The sequence below is a fragment of the Tachyglossus aculeatus genome, chromosome 2 (assembly GCF_015852505.1).
Source record: "Tachyglossus aculeatus isolate mTacAcu1 chromosome 2, mTacAcu1.pri, whole genome shotgun sequence".
NCBI classification, from domain to species: Eukaryota; Metazoa; Chordata; class Mammalia; order Monotremata; family Tachyglossidae; genus Tachyglossus; species Tachyglossus aculeatus.
The window spans coordinates 166,289,626-166,311,714 of record NC_052067.1 but is presented as its reverse complement, the minus strand read 5'-3'; the positions used below and the strand labels follow the sequence as shown (position 1 = coordinate 166,311,714).

The following is a 22,089-nucleotide window of genomic DNA, read 5'->3' as shown; positions in this document are numbered from 1 at the left end:
GTTATTACATTTTCCCACTTTCAAAACCTTGTTAAGGTCACATCTTCTCCACAGAGCCTTTCCCGGTGAAGCCCTCTTTTCCCCAACACCCTCGCCCTTCGACGTCGTCTACGCACTTGGACTTGTCCCCTCTGGGCACTTGGCCAACTTGTTGCCACCTTGTACTTCCCAAGCGCTTAGTACAGTGCTCTGCACACAGTAAGCGCTCAATAAATACGATTGATTGATCGATTGATTGGCATTAACCCTGCCCTGAAGCCCCCCGGCATTTCTGTCCACGTCCGTACTTTTATATTACTGTCTCGCCCTCTAAACGGTCAGCTCGCTGTGGGCACAGAACCTGTCTCCCCACTCTGCTGAACTGAACGCTCCCAAGTGCTCAATATAATATTAATGATGGTATTTATTAAGCGCTTACTATGTGCAAAGCACTGTTCTAAGCGCTGGGGAGGTTACAAGGTGATCAGGTTGTCCCACGGGGGGCTCACAGTCTTAATCCCCATTTGACAGATGAGGGAACTGAAGCCCAGAGAATCAATCAATCAATCGTATTTATTGAGCGCATACTGTGTGCAGTATGTAAAATGGGGATGAAGACTGTGAGCCCCCCGTAGGACAACCTGATCACCCTGTAACCTCCCCAGCGCTTAGAACAGTGCTTTGCACATAGTAAGCGCTTAATAAATGACATCATTATTATTTCTTTTTCATTCCACATCATCCACCGCTGTTCCTTTTGGGGCAAAAGTCACGGTAATGTTTTTCGCTCAACCACTTGCTCAGCGCCATGCGTCCTTCCAACTTCAGGACCCGTAATCATAGAAATGATTGAGATCCCGATTATTCCGTAGTGCCCGCCGGCCAACGAAACCCCATGCCCGGCCTGCCGACATTTCCACCGAAAAGAACCCAGCCCCAGAGCTGCAGAGACTGGCTTCTGTCCGCTGGGGCTAGCTTGTAATAATAGTAACATTAATAATAATAATAATAATGATGGCATTTAAGGGTTTACTATGTGCCAGGCACCGTACTAAACGATGGGGTGGATACAAGGAAATCGGGTTAGACACCGCCCACATGGGGCTCACGGTCTCAATCCCCATTTTACAGGTGAGGTAACTGAGGCCCAGAGAACTGACTTGCCCAAGGTCACCCAGCAGCCAAGTGATGGAGCTGGGATTAGAACCCGTGACCTTCCGACTCCAAGGCTATCCACGACGCCACGCTGCTTCCCCTCAGCGCTTTATCTACACCAACCCTTAGAACAGTGCTTGGCACATAGTAAGCGCTTAACAAATACTGTAATAATAATAATAGTTATTATTATTGGAGTGGCTCAGTGGAAAGAGCACGGGCTTTGGAGTCAGAAGTCATGGGTTCAAATCCCAGCTCTGCCAATTGTCAGCTGTGTGACCTTGGGCAAGTCACTTCACTTCTCTGGGCCTTAGTTCCCCCCTCTATAAAGTGGGGATGAAGACTGTGAGCCCCCCATGGGACAACCTGATCACCTTGTAACCTCCCCAGCGCTTAGGACGGTGCTTTGCACATAGTAAGCGCTTAATAAATGATATCTTTATTATTATTACTATTATTACTAGGTGGACGGGGTTGGCAAGAATCCCGAAGAGAGAAGCTGGCTAACGTGGGTGATGATAGAGACGGCAGTGGCTACCAAGGCCCCCTCCTGCCGGGCCACCGAGGCAGGGCCCGAGCCACGGGGGCTCTGGCCCCGGTCACGCGGGCAAGCGGCGGTGTGCAGGCCGCCGTGTACCGCGCTTGTCATGCCCCATATCCTAGCGGGGACATGTCTAGCAGGGGCAGGGGCGTGCAAGCGGTGCTGCCACTGCAATCGCGAGAGAAGCGGGATGGCCCAGGGGGTAGAGCTCGGGCCTGGGGGATCTGGGTTCTAATCTCAGCTCTGCCGCTTGTCCGCGGGGGGCCCTTGGGTGAGTCACTTCACTTCTCTGGGCCTCGGTTACCTCATCAGGAAAACGGGGACTGTGAAAAGCCTGTGAGCCCGGATCGTGTCCCACCTGAGTAACTTGTAGGACAGTGCTCCAGCGCTTAGAACAGTGCTTTGCACATAGTAAGCGCTTAACAAATGCCATTATTACATTACCCCAGCACCTAGCACAGTGCCTGGAGCAGAGCAAATGCTTAACAGATACCAAAAAAAAAAAAATCCCAAAACCCCAAACAAAAAATACCATTTAAAAAAACAAAAAAACACCAATTCCTCAATCAATCAATCGTATTTATTGAGCGCTTACTCTGTGCAGAGCACTGTATTAAGCGCTTGGGAAGTACAAGTTGGCAACATATAGAGGCAGGTTCTCAGTCCTCTGTCCCGCTGAGCGACTCTATTAGCGCTGTGCACCTTATTACTCCCCCTGCAGACTAAGGTCTCCGTGGGCAGGGATCGTCATCTATCGGCTCTAATAATAATGATAATAATAATAATAATAATAATAATAATGGCATTTATTAAGCGCTTACTATGTGCAAAGCACTGTTCTAAGCGCTGGGGAGCTTGCAAGGTGATCAGGTTGTCCCAGGTGGGGCTCACAGTCTCAATCCCCATTTTACAGATGAGGGAACTGAGGCCCAGAGAAGTGAAGTGACTTGCCCAAAGTCACACAGCTGACAATTTGTGGAGCTGGGGTTGGAACCCATGACCTCTGACTCCAAAGCCCGGGCTCTTCTCCACTGAGCCACGCTGCTTCTCTACTCTGCTCTATTACACTCTACTTTCCCCAAGCGCTTAGTACAGCGATCGGCTCACGGCGAGCGCTCAAATCCCAAACGAGCGCTCTTTCCTCTCAACTCCGCTGCTTCTGGGAAAACCGGGTGGGCAGGAAACGCAGTCAAAGGCCTCCCCCCAGGGCCCCTACAATCGAGCATTTTTTCTTTCCAAGTTTGGCTGCTTTCAAGTTCCATCTGGGGCATCTTCGAAGAGTACGAAATTTCAAGGACGGGACACTGTGGTGCACTGTAGTCTCCTAGACTATGAGCCCGCTGTCTCTATATGTTGCCAGCTTGTACTTCCCAGGCGCTTAGTACAGTGCTCTGCACACAGTAAGCGCTCAATAAATACGACTGAACGAATGAATGGAAAGCATCCACGGGAATCGACCGCCTGACTACAGACGACGCCATCCTCCTTCGGGTCTCCCGGTCCCGGGGTAACCTCAGCATCCCCCTCGACTCATCTCCCGTTCGACCCGCGCAATCGGGCCGTCTCGGGCCCCTGTCGGTTGGGCCTTCAAAGCATTTCGAGACTCCCCCCTTTTCCCTCTCCAACCAAATGGCTACCACGCTGTTCCAAACGCTTCTCCTATCCCGCCTTAAATACCACGGCAACCTTCCTCTCCGCCCTCCCTGCTTCTCCCCACTTCACTCCGCTGCCCGGATCGTTAAAAGCAAAACTGGAAAAAGTCACCCATCTTCTCCCTCTCGTGGCTTAGCGGCGAGAGCAGCGTGGCTCAGTGGGAAGAGGCCGGGCTCGGGGGTCAGAGGTCGTGGGTTCTAATCCCGCCTCCCCCACTTATCAGCTGTGGGAATATGGGCGAGTCACTTCACTTCTCTGTGCCTCATTTACCTCATCTGTCAAGTGGTGATTAAGACTGTGAGCAACACATGGGACAACCTGATTACCTTGTGTCTGCCCCAGAGCTTAGAACAGTGCTTGGCACATAATAAGTGCTTAAAAAATACCATCATCATTATTATTATTATTATTATTATTATTATTAAATCTCCAATGGTTGCCCTCCCATCTCCATAGCAAACAGAAACCCTTCACTGCTGGCTTTAAGGCATGCCATTGGTTCCCCTCTTACTACTACTACTAATAATACTGCCATTTATTAAGCGCTTACTGTGTGCAAAGCACTGTTCTAAGCGCTGGGGAGGTTACAAGGTGATCAGGTTGTCCCACGGGGGGCTCACAGTCTTAATCCCCATTTTACAGATGAGGGAACTGAGGCCCAGAGAACAATAATAATAACAATAATAATGATGGCATTTATTAAGCAGTTACTATGTGCAATGCACTGTTCTAAGCACTACCTCCCTTCACTCCTGTCCCTACAACAAACCAGCCCACACGCTTTGCTCTTTTAATAATTATTAATTATGGCATTTGTTAAGCGCTTACTAAGTGCCAATCACTCTTCTAACTGCTGGGGGAGATACAAGCCGATCAGGTTGGATACAGTCCCTGTCTCACCCGGGGCTCACACTCCTAATCTCCATTTTCCAGATGAGGGAACTGAGGTCCCGAGAAGCCAAGTGACTTGTCCAAGGTCACCCGGCAGACAAGGGGCGGATCCGGGATTAGAACTCAGGTCTCTTTCTCTCAAGATGTTCGAGAAAGCCCTCTGAGTGGGGCAGGAGGACATCAAGTGGAGCCTGAAGTTTGGGGATGACATTTAAACCAGACTCGCACAGAAGATTTTTCCACAAATACAGTCTAACCCCCTGCTCCAATGAACTTCCTTAAAAACCACATGCTTCGCGGTAGTTCAAGGCCCAAATAAAAAAAGTCTTGGGTACGATTCTGTTGGAAAGCTCCTTAAATTCAAATATCTGCCGGCAGAAAGCCGTAACGGGTTTGGCGCAGGGTTTGAACTCAAAGCTACGGCTCAACTGACGAAACTGAGGTCAGGGACGACGAGGTTTCAGTTTGCCACCTGAATCTCTGGGTTACTTTCCTTACCGTAAGGCTTTAAAACCGGAAAGACAACCCACATCGGAAAATTCTAGTTTTCTTCCACTTTTACTCGAAGAATAAAGCAGCAGAAGATAGCCTTTCGCACTTATTCATCCACACTTTTTTTTAATGGTATTTGTTAAGTGCTTCCTACTTCCCAGGCACCGTACTAAAGCTCTGGGGTGGAGACGAGCTAATCAGGTTGGACACGGCCCCTGTCCCACATAGGACTCACATTTTTTCATCCCCATTTTACAGATGAGGTTAACAGGAACAGAGGAGTTTCCTGCCCAAGGTCACACAAGCCGACAAGTGGTAGAGCTGGGATTAATAAGACTAATGATGATTGTGGTGTTTACTAAGCGCGTACTATGTGCCAAGCACCATACTAAGCGCTGGGGTAGGTACAAGACAATTGGGTTGGACACAGTCCCTGACCCACATAGGGCTCATTTAAATCCCCATTTTACAGATGAAGTAACTGAGGCCCAGAGACGTAAAGTGACTTGCACAAGGCCATACGGCAGCCAAGTGGCTTAGAGCCCAGGTCCTCTGAATCATCATCATCATCAATCGTATTTATTGAGCGCTTACTATGTGCAGAGCACTGTACTAAGTGCTTGGGAAGTATAAATTGGCAACATATAGAGACTGTCCCTACCCAACAGTGGGCTCACAGTCTAAAAGGGGGAGACAGAGAACAGAACCAAACATACTAACAAAATAAAATAAATAGAATAAATATGTACAAATAAAATAGAGTAAAAAAATATGTACAAACATATATACATATATACAGAATCCTAGGCCCATGTTCTTTCCACTAGGCCATGCTCTGAATTTTATATTAGGATTGAAATGAGGGTGGAGGTGGATCTTCTAGACTGTGAGCCCGTTGTTGGGTAGGGACCGTCTCTATATGTTCCCAACTTGTACTTCCCAAGCGCTTAGCATAGTGCTCTGCACACAGTCAGCGCTCAATACACCCCGTCCAGGAGGCCTTCCCAGACTGAGCCCCTTCCTTCCTCTCCCCCTCGTCCCCCTCTCACCTCCTTCCCTTCCCCACAGCACCTGTATATATGTATATGTTTGTACCTATTTATTACTCTATTTATTTATTTATTTTATTTGTACATATCTATTCTATTTATTTTATTTTGTTAGTATGTTTGGTTTTGTTCTCTGTCTCCCCCTTTTAGACTGCGAGCCCACTGTTGGGTAGGGACTGTCTCTCTATGTTGCCAATTTGTACTTCCCAAGCGCTTAGTACAGTGCTCTGCACATAGTAAGCGCTCAATAAATACGATTGATGATGATGAATACATACGGTTGAATGAAGGAATGAATGTGTGTGTGTATGTATGTATGTGTGAGAGAGAACTTCAAAGGAATTCCTCCTGTTAATATAATAATAATGATGGTATTTGTTAAGCGCTTACTAATGATAATGGTATTTGTTAAACACTTACTATGTGCCAAGCACTGTTCTAAGTGCTGGGGGGTGGGGGGGATATAAGGTAATCAGGTTGTCCCACGTGGGGCTCATTTAAATCCCCTTCCTCTCCCCCTCGTCCCCCTCTCCATCCCCCCATCTTACCTCCCTCCCTTCCCCACAGCACCTGTATATATGTATGTTTGTACATATTTTTTGACTCTATTTATTATTGAATTTATTTGTACATATCTATTCTATTTATTTTATTTTGTTAGTATGTTTGGTCTCTGTCTCCCCCTTTTAGACTGTGAGCCCACTGTTGGGTAGGGACTGTCTCTCTATGTTGCCAATTTGTACTTCCCAAGCGCTTAGTACAGTGCTCTGCACATAGTAAGCGCTCAATAAATACGATTGATGATGATGATGATGATCATCTGATTTTACCAGATGAGGTAACTAGTGCCCGAAGTGACTTGCTCAGGGTCACACAGCTGACGAGTGGCGGAGGCAGGATTAGAACCCGTGACCTCTGACTCCCAAGCCCCTGCTGTTAGCACTAGGCCACGCTGCTTCTGTTCCTCTTGAATGCGGGCCGTAGGGCGGAGCGGGCCCGCGAGGGCAGTGGGACGCCCAGGCCGTCGCCGGGCGAGGCTGCCTCAGTGGGCCTCCATCCGGGCGCTCCTCAGCCCCAGCTGGGTGCCCCAGCCCCGTCGGGAGGCTCTCGTCATCAGCGGTACTCACCGACCGCTTCCTGGGGGCACGGCGCTGTGCTAAACGCTTGGGAGACTGCGGGATGACCAAGTGCCACAGGGCAGCCAAACAGCAAACGACCCAGTGGCCAGAGGCGGACCTGGGTTCCAATCCCGGCTCCGCCACACCATCGATCGGTCGTATTCATTGAGCGCTTACTGTGTGCAGAGCACTGGACTAAGCGCTTGGGAAGTACAAGTTGGCAACATATAGAGACAGTCCCTACCCAACAGTGGGCTCCCAGTCTAAAAGGGGGAGACGGAGAACAAAACCAAACATACTAACAAAATAAAATAAATAGAATAGATATGTACAAGTAAAATAAATAGAGTAATAAATATGTACAAACATATATACATACATACAGGTGCTGTGGGGAAGGGAAGGAGGTAAGATGGGGGGGATGGAGGGGGGACGAGGGGGAGAGGGAGGAAGGGGCTCCCGTCTGCTGTGTGACCTTGGGGAGGTTGTTTCACTTCTCTGGGCCTCAGTGCCCTCATCTGGGGGTTAAGACTGGGAACCCCATGTGGGACAGGGGCTGGGTCCAACCCGATTACCTTGTACCTAGAGAAGCAGCGTGGCTCGGTGGAAAGAGCACGAGCTTTGGAGTCAGAGGTCATGGGTTCAAATCCCGGCTCCGCCACTTGTCAGCTGGGTGACTCTGGGCAGGTCATTTAACTTCCCTGGGCCTCAGTTACCTCATCTGTAAAATGGGGATTAAGACTGTGAGCCCCACGTGGGACAACCTGACCACCTTGTAACCTCCCCGGCACTTAGAACAGTGCTTTGCACATAGTAAGTGCTTAATAAATGCCACCATTATTACTTACCCTAGCACTTTAAATAGCGCCTGGCACGTAGAAAGCGCTTAACCAATCCCATTATTATTATATGACTATTAGTTGGCAGACAAGTTCCCTGCCCTCAACGAGCTTCCAGTCTAGGAGCTCTCCCAGCCTGGCTCCGAGAGTCCCATTTATCCCCCGAAATGCCGGGGTTTCAGCGGTCCTGGGCCCCCGGCCCATCCAGCCTCAAACACCTAGCCAAGCCGCCCTTCGCACCGTGCGCTTTATGAAAGAAAAGAAGAAAGATGCAAGGCTGTCTATGATTTCAGAGTCGATGGGAATTACGACAGGGAAAAAAAAAAACCACGTTCTTGCCTCTCCTGTAGCCTGACTGACACCCGACAGATTGCCAAGGAGCGTTAGAAACAGAATTTCTGTTTACCTTCCAAGGGATTGTCAGCTTTCTGCCACAAGTTAATAGCGCAGACTCACCGGGTTACGTTACAAGACATTTTTTAATTGTCACACGGCCAGGTGTCTTTTCTTCTTTGCTGATTTTTTTCAATCTGTGCTGTCGAATCTCTCTCACCAATGTATAAAAAGCATCCTCCCTTCTCCGCGTTGTAAAACACACCTCCTTTAAGGTTCGGTTCATCCACAATTTCCTGGGGCGGACGCTGAAACTACGACCTTCGCTTGGACAAACAGTCAATCCGATCATCACGAGAGGTAGCCTCCCGGGAGTCAGAGGACCTGGGTTCTAATCCCAGCTCGGCCGCTTGTCAGCTGGGTGACCTCGGTCGAGTCATTTCATTGCTCTGGACCTCAGCTGCCTCATCTGGAAAATGGGGATTCAATACCTCATCTCTCTCCTAGACTGGAAACCCCACGTGGGACACGGATTGTGTTCAACCTAAGTTTTATCTTCTGTCTATCCCAGGGTTTAGAACAGTGCTCGGCACATAGTATGTGCTTGTGACTATCATTATTATTATTAACAACAACAATTATAACAAGGGCCACCACTCTCGGCTATGGGAAAGCCCCATATGGTGTAATTGGCCTTCAGGGATCGAAAGGTGTTCGTGAAAAAGTCAGGCTCTGAAAACAAGCCTGTGTCCAACCCGATTAGCGGTTAGCATCTCTCTCTGTCTCACTCTCTTCCAACGGAAAGAATATATTCATTTACTACCAAAATGACTAAAACGGGCAATCTTTAGCAAAAGGGCCTTCAAGGAGGTAAATGCTTCGGTGTCGATATTCTGCCTTCCTCAAATGGCTAAATGTACTTCAGCCTGCGGAGGGACCCCAAATTGCACATTCCACTGAGGTCCGTGAATTTAGTCGGTCAAGTCCTGAATTTAATGGTCCATTTTCAGTCAGCCTGGTGGCAGGAGACGGTCTCCATATCTTTACCCCAACACCATCTTCTCGGTTATTGCTCTCCTCACGGTATAAAAATAAGATAAAATAAAATAAACGTGGTACTTGTTAAGCGCTTACGAGGTGCCAAGCACTGAGAGAGATACAAGGTTATCGGGTTGTCCCAGGTGGGTCTTAACCCCCATTTTACAGAGGAGGTAACGGAGGCACAGAGAAGGGAAGTGACCTGCCCAAAGTCACACAGCTGACAAGTGGCGGAGCCGGGCCTGGAACCCACAACCTCTGACTCTCCAGCCACGCTGCTTCTTAAAACCTGCTCCAATGACAACCTGGCTATAATGGCTCCAGCCCAAGCCTGGAAATCAGAAGGACCTGGATTCGAATCCCAGCTCTGCCATCTGTCTGCTGTGTGACCTTGGGCAAGTCACTTCATTTCTGTGGGCCGACGTTCTCTCATCTGGAAAAGGGGGATGAAGACTGTAAAGCCTAGGTGGGACAGGGACTGTGTCCAACCTGATTATCTTGTAGCTACCCCAGCGCACGGACTAGCGCTTGGCACATAGTAAGTGCCTAACAAATACAATTATTACTAGTATAATTATTATTCCTAATAATAAGAAGAAGAAGAACCTTTCGCCACATTGTAAATACTGTGGAAATCTGCACCACTGCAAAAATTTGATGGGGATGTGTGCGTTGAAGGTGGGACAGTGATGCAAGACTTCGAGCTAGAAGGTGTCTGGGGGTCATCTAGTCCATCATCAATCGTATTTATTGAGCGCTTACTATGTGCAGAGAACTGTACTAAGCACTTAGCAGGTAAGGGTAGGCTTAAAACGACCCAATCTGGATAATCTGCCTTTTAAAAGGCGGGGTGGCTCTCTGGGAAATCGGCAGTGCCTAGAAGGCAGGTTTTATTTTTGCAGATTCACTTCTTAGGTTATGCAAGATCTCTTCCTCTCCCCTTCCCTCCCACCCACCTCCCCTCCAAAAAATTGACTCAACTTATTCCGCACTTCCACTTACACCGGCTAAGCTCCCTACAAACACTTTAGCAGAAAGAAAAGTCATCTGAGCCTGAATTTCCATCTGGAGAATGAAGGGACGGGGTGATATTTTTAGTCAGCTGATCCCTAAAGAAAATGTATTAAGGATTGTCTTTATATAGAAAAGTCCGTTTGATTGGAGGTTCTAAGGCAACCCTATTTTTAACAACAGCAAGGGACAATCACACCATGTTATGTATCTTCATAAATGGATCCCCTCTGCTTGAGAAATAAAAAATAAAAAGCTAAAAATAAATAAATAAAAATGGAACCAAGTAACGCTCATATTTTCTCGATGTCCTTTTACATCTTTCTTATGTAAGGGAAAATAAATAGCATCATCTGCAAATGCTCAAATGCCAAACACACGCCGGGCAAGACCGTTTGGGCCCCGTTCCACAGACTATCTGATTGCGGCCTGATTTCAAACATCAGATCGGATGCTTCGACGCAAACTTCTCCATCACCAAAAACTGAGAATGTGATTTTCCTTTCGGCGATGCAGGGAGAAGAGGAAAAGAGATTGGGAAAGAAACCATGCCCACCACCAAGAAGTCACGGTCAGGTCTCCGCCTCCTGAGAGAGTGTTATCATGGATCAGTCGTTATTCCAGAACTGGGAACTTTCCCACCAAGCGCTGGGAATCCGTACCATGATGAAAATACAGTTCCATTTCGAAAGAGCCGATTATCCGCCCCGATCCCTTTCTTCAAAACTCTGACTCTGCAAAATGTCCTTTTGAGGATTTATACGGAGTGCCTCATACCTATTATAAGATTCAAAATAAACAGCCAGAACTCAAAGTATATAGACTGGGAGAGCCCTCGACGCAAAAGGCTTTTGATTCACGTTTTAAGAAATCCTCCAGACCGTCAGAGAATTGCCTAAGAACTGCCGATAGTTTTACCAGGAAAGACCTTCCTCCTTTCAGTCGATGAGGCTGCGTGATTCCCAAAACACTCGGTTGACCCCAATAAGCTAAAATTGACAAAAAAAAACAAAAGTTCCGCTGTCCCCCCCATCTTTCGTCAACGGTCTCTAAACGGTGTCAACTAAGGAGAGATTTGGTTGCCACCTGACGCTTTTTGTTAGTCACCTAGCACTGATGGAACAAAACAACTGTACACGGAAAAAAGTTCTCCACCTGGAGAACGGGCAAGAGTTTCCATTCCTTGTGGGTCAATTAAAAGTTGAAAGAAGGTGTTCTCCTTAGGGGAGGGCGGATCCTCAAAGTCCAGCAGGCCAATTGATACGGCTCCCTTCAGTTTTCTAGAAATGACACCGTGCACACGGTGTGTATGTGTTTGTTAAGCGCTTAGTTCAGTGCTATGCCCACAGTAAGCGCTCAATAAACACGACCGAATGAATGAATGTTAGAGGGGCTTCTAGAAATAACTACACTGTAAGTAGTAGTAGTTTTTTCTAACCTAACGACCTCAATGCACGATCCCATTTTCAAGGGTGAAATAGCTAGACTGCTTAGTAGTTTTGTTTTGTTTTTAAATCAATGGCTCTCACTGCCCAATCCCCTTTTCAAGAATGAGTCAACTTTACGGGGGCGGGAGAGGAGAGGATTTCCAAAAGAAGAGCCCCGGCCCAGTAGCAAATCGAATCCTTTGTCCACACCGGTTAGTATATTGGACTCAAAAATGTCACACTAATTTACAGAAGCGATCCTGCATGAAAGCCAGCTCGGGCCCCGAGCCCCAGAGAAAAGCCAAGACGTTCGAGTTTGGATCTTAATAATAATAATAATGATGATGATGGCATTTGTTAAGCGCTTACTACGTGCAAAGCACTGTTCTAAGCGCTGGGGGGGATACAAGGTGATCAGGTTGTCCCACGTGGGGCTCACAGTCTTCATCCCCATTTTACAGATGAGGGAGCTGAGGCTCTGAGAAGTTAAGTTGCCAACTTGTACTTCCCAAGCGCTTAGTTCAGTGCTCTGCACACAGTAAGCGCTCAATAAATACGATTGATTGATTGATTGATTAAGTGACTTGCCCAAGGTCACACAGCAGACACGTGGCGGAGCCGGGACGGCGTAACTGCAAATTGCAGAAGGGCGATTCGCCCGTTCTCATGCCGAGTTAGGACGTGGGCCTTCTCTCCCCCAAGGCCCCGGGCTGGGCTGGAAGCGATGAGCTCGCTGTGGGCAGGGAATGGGTCCGCTCCATGGCTGTGTTGGACTCTCCCGAGCGCTCAGTACGCTGCTCGGCATCACGGTGAGTGCTCAATAAATACAACCGATCGTTCGATGAGCTTGAGAGACTGAGGGATCGGGTCTGAGTCTCTCCAGGCAGAACGGCCTAGTGGAAAGGGCCCGGGCTGGGGTGTCGGAGGACCTGGGTTCTAATCCCAGGTCTGCCACCACCTGTGTGACCTTGGACAAGTCACTTCTCTGCTCTGGGCCTCAGTCCCCTCACCTGCTAAATGGGGATTCAGTGGCCGTGCTCCCTCCTACTTCGACTGTGACTCCCACATGGGACCTGATGATCTTGGCTTGGCACTTAGTAAGCACCTAACAAGTACGCAACCATTAAAAACAGAGAGCCACTTGAGAAAATTCAACGTGGAAGTTGGTTTTTATACCCTCAGTTAAAACACGTGCAATTAGCCACACTAACCCGTAGACTGTAAGCTCCTTATGGGCAGGGTGTGTATCAGTCATTCGAGCGTATTTACTGAGCGCTTACTGTGTGCAGAGCACTGGACTAAGCGCTTGGGAGAGTACAGCTAACGGACACATTCCCTGCCCGCAACGAGCTTCCAGTCGAGAGGACTAGTGTGTTGACCGACTCGATTCTATCCCACTTTCCCAAGCCCTCAGCGCAGTGCTCTGAACAAGAGGAAGCGCTCAAATGCCACCTCAAACGCCACAGGAGGAGGAAGGCAGCCCTCTCCGACGACCCTTCCTCCCGACAGCTCTGACCACGTCAACGGATCACCCCCGGAGTACCGTGGCATTTGAAAACGTTTCATTAGGTCGGGATTTAGCAACCCAAGTCTACGGAAAAGAACCTAAAAGCAGCGATTTGGAAGTGCTCCGTCCGCAGATCGAGGTGTCACGGGCTCCTCGAATATTAAGAGCCGAAGTACCAGACTGAAGTCAGGGCTAGACCCACTCAAAACCATCCAAACCATCGTTCTACATACAAAGCGAGTCTACATGTGTTCGCCCAAATGCAGGTGGAAAAAAACCCCAAAACCGTGAGCTCCTTGTGTTGGGGGGGGTGTTTTCTGTTCATTCTGGTTTACTGGGACTCTCCCAAGCGCTTAGCACAGTGCTCTGCACATTGTACGGACTAATTCTATTTGTTCTGACGACTTGACACCTGTCCACATGTTTTATTTTGTTGTCTGTCTCCCGCTTCTAGACCGTTAGCCTGTTGTTGGGTAGGGACCGTCTCTATATGTTGCCGACTTGTACTTCCTAAGCGCTTAGTACAGTGCTCTGCGCACAGTAAGCGTTCAATAAATACGACTGAATGAATGAACTATTTCCAGAGTTTTAAGGCAGATGCAGGTAAGCAGACTTTCAAGTCTCGATTTCTGAGCAAATGATCAGGGATCAGGCCATCACGGCGACAGAAATCAGGGACTGAATTTGCCAATGCTTCATTAGGTCAGAGTTGAGCAAATCGACGTAAAAGAATCTAAACGCAGTGATTTAGAAGTGCTCCGCCAGCGAATCGAGATATCACATGCTCGAATATTAAAAGCCAAGCTAAAAGACTGAAGTCATAGCTAGACACATTCAAGAAAAAAAAAAAAGATTTCAGGGGTGGACTTCTTTCTTCTCCCATTTTTCATATTTAATCTCATCTGAGCTATCGGGGGCAGGACTATTTATATAGAATTTACCCCCAAGAGACATGCATCATTCCATTTACATTCCATTTGAACTACATCTCTTGTGGTTTGGGAATGATTTCCACGGCAGGCAGAGTGTTTCATTATTTTACAATTCCTATGAAGACCAGGAATGTGTCACTCCATGACACGGATATTTTAGGTGCAGATCTAGAAGATCTTTTTCTGGGTAAAAATAATTAACACTGTGGGGTATGGTTAGGGGTGGGAGGAAGGGGAGAGAAGAAGAAAGACTTTTTTCGTTTTGAAACTACTGCTCAAAAATTCTTTAAGTAGTAAATGCTTCGACCAATTCTACGGTTTTAAAAAACCAACTCAGATAAAAATTGACAAGAGTGACCAGATAGCTTAAAAAAAAAACAACCCTGTTTGAAATGTCACATCAACCAATTAAGTGGATGTAGATTTGTAAGTTTGAAGAAGGACCTTAAAATACTTCTACAATGTTAATTCTAAATTGTACGGGGCTGTCTCAATCCCCCCTACTATAAAAGAAACAGATTAGGTCTTCTACTTAAGTTGAATTTTAAATTAGACATATTGCGTCAACAACACTTTTGAACATTGAAATGTTCAAGAGAATAGAAAATGAAGGAATTGTTGCATTATCTTGAACATTTAAATTCTTCTATCGATTAAGAGCTTACTGTGTGCGGAGCACTATACTAAGCGCTTGGGAGAGAACAAGATGACAACGTCGGTAGACACGTTCCCTGCCCACAATGAGTTCACAGCCTAGAGGACTGTATTACCGGCATCTCTAATACTGTTCCTGATAAAATAATGTATTGGCAATTGAAGGCTACAGTCAAATCTAAGGCCACAAGACTGGTTTTGTCAGAGAGCAAAGAAACTAGGAATCTGGATTGCTTACATTTCTAAACCTGTGCTTTAAAGGCCTCCGTAAAGGATTGCTCGCCAGAGGACAACTGTTTGAGAACGAAAGCCTCTTTTGGAAATAGGCAAAAATCACGTTCCTGGGGGTAAAAATAGGGGAACAGGAGGCCTTGAAGAGGAGCACCGTGGCGAAGTGGAGAGAGCCCGAGCCTAAGAGTCAGAAGGTCACGGGTTCTAATCCCAGCTCCGCCACTTGTCTCCTGTGTGGCCTTGGGCCAGCCATTTCACTTCTCTGTGCCTCAGTGACCTCATCGATAAAATGGGGGTGAACACGGCGAGCCCTGTGCGGGACAGAACTGTGTCCAACCTGATTTGCTTGTATCCACCCCAGCGCTTAGTACAATGCCTGGTGCATAGTAAGCGCTTAACAAATGCCATAATTATTATCAATCCAGTGCTTAGAACAGTGCTTTGCACATAGTAAGCACTTAACAAATGCCATCATTATTATTGTTACGTGCTTCCAGAACTTTTAAGGTTGGGCCTGCACAGGCTGTGAGGAGTTTTTCCACAACGCCCCGTATTTGTTGCATTTCTGAAGTCACTCATGGGCAGGGCCTTTGTTATATTGCCGTATTGTCCTCTCTCAAGCACTTGGTACAGTGCTCTGCACACAGAAAGCGCTCAATAAATACCACTGACTGACATATGTATATATGTTTGTACATATTTATTACTCTACTTATTTATTTATTTTACTTGTACCTATCTATTCTATTTATTTTATTTTGTTAGTACGTTTGGTTTTGTTCTCTGTCTCCCCCTTCTAGACTGTGAGCCCACTGTTGGGTAGGGACTGTCTCTAGATGTTGCCAGCTTGTACTTCCCAAGCGCTTAGTACAGTGCTCTGCACACAGTAAGCGCTCAATAAATACGATTGATTGATTGATTGAGTTGGGACTGCAGACATCGCCAAGGCTCGAAGCGGGAGGAGGCGGCTTTCGATGGCAAGAAAGGGCGATCGTCTGTCTGCCAACCGAGTCACGACTGCCAACGTGAGCAGGGGCCTTGGTGGGGGGAGGACGAATTATGGCCTCCTTTGACATTCCATCTTTTCCTTTTATCGGTTCCCCGCTCTGTCATAAGTGGGAGCGGGGACATGTGGAAAGAGAGGGGTGTTATAAAGAGGGGGACCCAGTTGCCCTTTTCCTCGGATAACTTTCATATGAATGCATTCTTCTAGACTGTAAGATCCCTAAGGGCAGGGTACGCGTCTGCCGGTCCCATTTTAGCATACTCTCCCGAGCGCTTAGTATGGTGCTCGGCCCATGGGAAGCGCTCAGTAAATACCATGGGTTCACCTTACCACAGGTTAAGATTAGAAGATGCCCTACGGTTACCGGTCACTGCCCCAAACTGAAACGGACCGCGCGGTTTGTCCAAATTAAAAAAAAAAAAAAAAGTGGTTGGGGGAGAGGTGATGGGGGGGGAAGGAAGGAGTATGTTTTTTCGGGTTTTTTCCTTACCTGTCTCGTCTTCGCTGAGGTTTCGATGAAAGGGATGCCGTAACTTCTAGCTAAATCCTGAGCTTGTTTTGTATCTACCGTTCTGGAAGGCAAATCGCATTTGTTTCCTACTAAGACCATGGGGACATCTTCGGAATCTTTAACTCTTTTTATCTGTTCTCTGGAAAACAACAAGGAGAGGCATTAGCACAGCCAAAGAAGGGGACGCACACGCATTTCGGAGTGGCACAAGGGACTCCCCAGCCACCCCGAACCCCCTTCCCTCGCTACTGCTCGGCTTGACGGAGGCCCACATTCAAAATCCGGTTGGCGAGCTCTCGAAAAGTATTTCTGGAATGGAAGGTGGCCAGACGGGGCCATTTTTCTGGACTCTAAAACTCTTGTGGGCGGGGAACGTTGTCTGTTCTATTGTCCTCTCCCCAGCGTTTAGTACAGTGCTCTGCCCACAGTAAGCGCTCAACAAATATAACTGACTGGCTGAGGCCGTCCGAACAAAAGGACATTTCCACGTCGGACGTCTGGCTGCCGGCAGGCATGATGGATACCTGCCGGTATTGAAACCACGGGAAAAGTGCCCAAAGGATTGGAGGCGTGCCGCAAGAACTGAACCTGTAAACGCCTTTACAAGTGATAAAAATCTGGTCTTTTTAAAAAAATAATAATAATAATCATTGTGGGATTTGTTAAGCACTTACTATGTGCCAGACGCTGTACTAAGCCCTGGGGCAGATGCACGATAAACAGGTTAAACACAGCCCCGTCCCACATGGAGCTCACAGTCTTAATCCCCATTTTAGAGGAGGAAACAAATCTTATTCTCTGCTTGGATTTGGCATTTCTGGGGTAGGAGAATGGAGAGTCTGATCTTTTCTCCCCACATGTGTGAAGCTACCTGTTCTCAGGTGGGGCCAAGGACAACGCTGGTTGGAGTCTTTGCCGTGCGGGACATAAATGGTCGAGCTGAGGCCGGAACCAAAACCTCGTCAGCCCCGAGGACGTTTGGAAGAAGGGCAAGAGTTCTCATCATCAGAGGTGAACTTTCCAATTTCTGTTAACAGCCCCCTATTAGCCATCTGTGGGCTGCACGGTCACGAACGTACTGAACCGCGGTAAACCCAGAGGAGCAGCCTGGACTAGTGGAAAGGACCCGGGCCTGGGAGACAGGGGGCCTGGGTTCTAATCCCGGCTCCGCCGCTCACCTGCTGGGTGACCTCGGGCAAGTCACTGCACTTCTCTGGGCCTCAGTTCCCTCGTCTGCAAACCGGGGATTGGATCCCTGTTCTCCCTCCTAGGTGGTGGCCCTCACGAGGGACCTGAGGATCTTGTATCCAACCCAGTGCTTAGCCTAGAGTACGCGCCAGAACAATTATCACTACAGCTTTTCCTACTTCTTTCTAGAGGACGTTAACAAATGAATTGAGCCATCTGGCAGAACTGAAGCATTTCTCAGAGAACGAAAGGAAAAACCCATCGCCAATTTCCTCTTCTCTCTCCGCGCTAGCTTGGAACGTAGCTTACTGGCCTACTGGTAATGATAATAATGAATAATAATTATGGTATTTGTTAAGCGCTCACTATGTGCCAGGAACCGTACTAAGCACTGGGTGGATACGAACAATCAGGTTGGACACAGTTCCTTGAAGCAGCATGGCTCCGTGGAAAGAGCGTGGGCTTGGGAGTCAGGGGTCTTGGGTTCGAATCCAGACTTCCCCACTTGTCAGCTGTGTGACCTTGGGCAAGTCACTTAACTTCTCTGTGCCTCAGTTACCTCATCTGTAAAATGGGGATTAAGACTGTGAGCCCCAAGAGGGACAACCTGATCACCTTGTATCCCCCCAGCGCTTAGAACAGTGCTTTGCACATAGTAAGCGCTTAACAAATACCACCATTATTATTATTATTATCATTATTATCCACAGACTGTGAGCCCATTGTTGGATAAGGACCGTCTCTATATGTTGCCAGCTTGTACTTCCCAAGCGCTTAGCACAATGCTCTGCACACAGTAAGCGCTCAACAAATACGACAATGAATGAATGAATGAATGGGTTTAACAGTCTCAATCCCCATTTTCCAGACGAGGTAACTGAAGCCCAGAGAAGTGAAGTGACTTGCCCAAGGCCACCCAGCAGACAGGTGGCAGAGCTGGGATTAGAATCCATGACTTTCTGACTCGCAGCCCAGTGCTCTCTCTGCTACGCCATGCTGCATCTGTTAAGCGCTTAGTGATGAGGATGAGGATGATGGCATTTGTTAAGCGCTTACTATGTGCAAAGCACTGTTCTAAGCGCTGGGGAGGTTACAAGGTGATCAGGTTGTCCCCCTTGGGGCTCACAGTCTTCATCCCCATTTTACGGATGAGGTAACTGAGGCACAGAGAAGTTAAGTGACTTGCCCAAAGTCACACAGATGACAATTGGCGGAGCCGGGATTTGAACCCATGACCTCTGACTCCCAAGCCTGTGCTCTTTCCATTGAGCCATGCTGCGTGTGTGTGTGTGTGTGTGTGTGTGTGTGTGTGTGTGTGTGTGTGAGAGCTACTGCTTAGTGTGTGTCAACTACTGTCCTAAGCGCTGGGAGGGATACAAGCTAATAATAATATGCTAATAATAAGAGAAGCAGCGTGGCTCAGTGGAAAGAGCCCGGGCTTTGGAGTCAGAGGTCATGGGTTCGAATCCCGGCTCCGCCACATGTCTGCTGTGTGACCTTGGGCAAATCACTTAACTTCTCTGAGCCTCAGTTACCTCATCTGTAAAATGGGGATGAAGACTGTGAGCCCCACGTGGGACAACCTGATCACTTTGTATCCCCCCCCAAGCGCTTGGAACAGTGCTTTGCACCTAGTAAGCGCTTAACAAATGCCAACATTATTATTATTCTTATTATTATTAATAATAGTATTCGTTAAGCGCTTACTATGTGTCAAGCACTGTTCTAAGCACTGTGGTAGATACCAGGTCATCGGGATGGACACAGTCCCTGTCCCACATGAGGCCCACAGTCCTGAGCCGGTGAAACTTTGTCATTCGACGGACAGGAGGTGGTGGCTTGGTCCGAAACCCTTCACTGGGTTTTCCCGCCGGGTGGGGGAAGGCCTAGCAGATTGGCGTTCCTCAACTCTGCCGTTGGGCCGCCCGACATCCTCAAGTTGATGTTTACGGCTGACGCGACCCCTCTGGGGCCCAATTAAAACGGTTGGGTCCCGAGCGGGCGTTCTGCGGTTAACGAGCCGCCCCCTCGGGACAAAACGGACGCCAAGGGCTTTGACGGCCCTGCCGCGTCCGTCCGCCACCACCCCCGAAGAGAATTTGGTGAAGGCAGACTCCCTCGGGTGGGGAAAACGCTTGTGCGACTTAGATTTCTAACCACTCCAAAGTCCCCGAGTTTGCTGTTTCTCCTTTGGCGTATCATTACCTTGGAGACGTTCATTTTGCCTTTCACGTCCTCACTTTCTCTGCCAGCCTGGACTCGGATTGTACTAAAAAAGACTTCGGCAGAGCGGCAGAACGTGCCAGAGGCAAGCGGTGAGATCCCTAAGAAGCAGAAGTCAGAAGGCCCTGGGTTCTAATCCTGGCTCCTCCATCTGTCTGCTGTGGGGCCTTGGGCAGGTCACTTTGCACAGTCTTTTAGACTGTGAGCCCACTGTTGGGTAGGGACTGTCTCTATGTGTTGCCAATTTGTACTTCCCAAGCGCTTAGTACAGTGCTCTGCACATAGTAAGCGCTCAATAAATACGATTGATTGATTGATTGATTCTCTGGGCCTCAGTTCCTTCATCATTAAAATGGGGAGCCCCAAGTGGGACAGGGCCTGTCTCCAACCGGATTACCCTGTATCTACCCCAGTGCTTGGAACAGAGCTCGGCACATAGTAAGCGCTAAACAAATACCATTATTATTATTAGCATGTACTATCCCAGCACTTAGAACAGTACTTGACCCATGGTAAGCATTTAAATACCATTATTACTATTATGGGGGTTAAGACTGTGAGTCCCATGTGGGAAAAGAGCTGTACCCAACCTGAATAGCTTGTATCTACCCCAGCGCTTCGTACAGTCCCTGGCACATAAGAGATACCATCATTATTATTATTATTATTATTATTATTATTATCATTATCATTATTATTAGCCACCAGGCTGGCACATATTATTAGCCAGTCCCTGGCACATATTATTAGCCAGTCCCTGGCACGTAAGAGATACCATTCTTCTTATTATTATTATTATCATTATTATTAGCCACCAGGCTACCGAGGAACCCGGTGTGATATCGCTCTGCGAACGTTTGGTTTCTGGAAAAACCAGAGGGTTCCAGGCGGAGCCCATGGATCTTTCCCGTCCTCCATCCTCTCCTCGCCTCACGGTTTAGCCCCTCGAACAGGCCGAGGCCTTTCCGCTCCGTACCCCGGCCGGAGGCTACACTAATCTGGAAAGTTCCAGGCCCGGGGATCTGAAGAGCGAGGAGACCGACGAGCGGGCTGGACTCAAAAGGGATGGGGCCGGGCCTCTTCTGAAGGGACGGCCCCCCCCATGGGAGTCAGATAAAACAGGATGGACTATCGTTTCTAACGCTTCTACTCTCGGGCGAGTTCTGTCTTTCCCGCGAGAAGCCGCAGAGGGCTAACTTCCACTTGATCTGAGGAGAGTTTCTGAGGGCCACCGATTCCAGTACAGCGCTCTGCACACCATCGTCATCATCATCAATCGTATTTACTGAGCGCTTACTATGTGCAGAGCACTGTACTAAGCGCTTGGGAAGTACAAATTGGCAACACATAGAGACAGTCCCTACCCAACAGTGGGCTCACAGTCTAAAAGGGGCAGACGGAGAACAAAACCAAACATACCAACAAAATAAAATAAATAGGATAGATATGTACAAGTAAAATAAATGAGTAATAAATATGTACAACCATAAGTTGCACACAGTAAGCGCTCAATAAATACGACTGAATGAATGAATGAATGATCCCAATTCCTCCGGTCTCAGGGAGCGGCCAGCGGCTTGTTAATTTTAAAAAGATCCCCCCCACCGCCGCCCACCAACGTATTTAATCTTCCTACGAGTGAGCCAAGTTTAAAACCCACCTATAATGGTGAATATCTTCAAATGACTTAGTATTATTTATGGCAAACACACACAGAAATCCCTCCCCTGTCCGCATGTACTGGTCCCTCATTGCACTGTACTCCTCTTGACCCGCGGTGTCGAGAATATCCAAGAGACACGTCTCTCCATCGATTACTACTTGTTTCCTGTAGGAGTCCTGAGGAAGGAGAAACACACGGCGGGGTTAGTAGAGGACACCTCCCGACTTCCGTCAAGGGCGCTACACCGAAGGAAGACCAAAGGATCGGTAAATACAAACTTACGATAACTTACGGAGCGGCGTGAATGGCAAAGACGTGGCTTACCGCTTCTGGATCTCGCTGGTTTAAAGGATGGCAAAACGGGGAGGCGGAAAATGGGAGTCCGCCTGCCACCCTTCACGGCGCGCCCCGAGCAAGGCGGCACGCGTCCCGTCGGCCGCTTTGAGCGCCGCTGTCCGCAACGTGGGGCGAGATCTTTAGCGGGGTCTACCACGGAAGAGCTTCCAACCAATCAATCGTATTTATTGAGCGCTTACTATGTGCAGAGCACTGTACTAAGCGCTTGGGAAGTACAAATTGGCAACACATAGAGACAGTCCCTACCCAACAGTGGGCTCACGGTCTAAAAGGGGGAGACAGAGAACAGAA

The 22,089-nt window shown here is 48.1% G+C and overlaps 1 protein-coding gene across 1 annotated transcript in view; it reads right to left on the bottom strand.

Annotated features, from left to right (window-relative positions):
• Positions 1-22,089, bottom strand: part of KRAS (KRAS proto-oncogene, GTPase) — a 49,403-nt gene that overhangs the window by 2,241 nt on the left and 25,073 nt on the right. Inside the window, exons 3-4 of the mRNA XM_038770352.1 lie at positions 21,439-21,617; positions 16,347-16,506 (exon numbers count right to left, since the gene is read on the bottom strand). Coding sequence (XP_038626280.1) covers positions 16,347-16,506; positions 21,439-21,617 — 339 coding nt within the window. The remainder of the gene's footprint in view (positions 1-16,346; positions 16,507-21,438; positions 21,618-22,089) is intronic.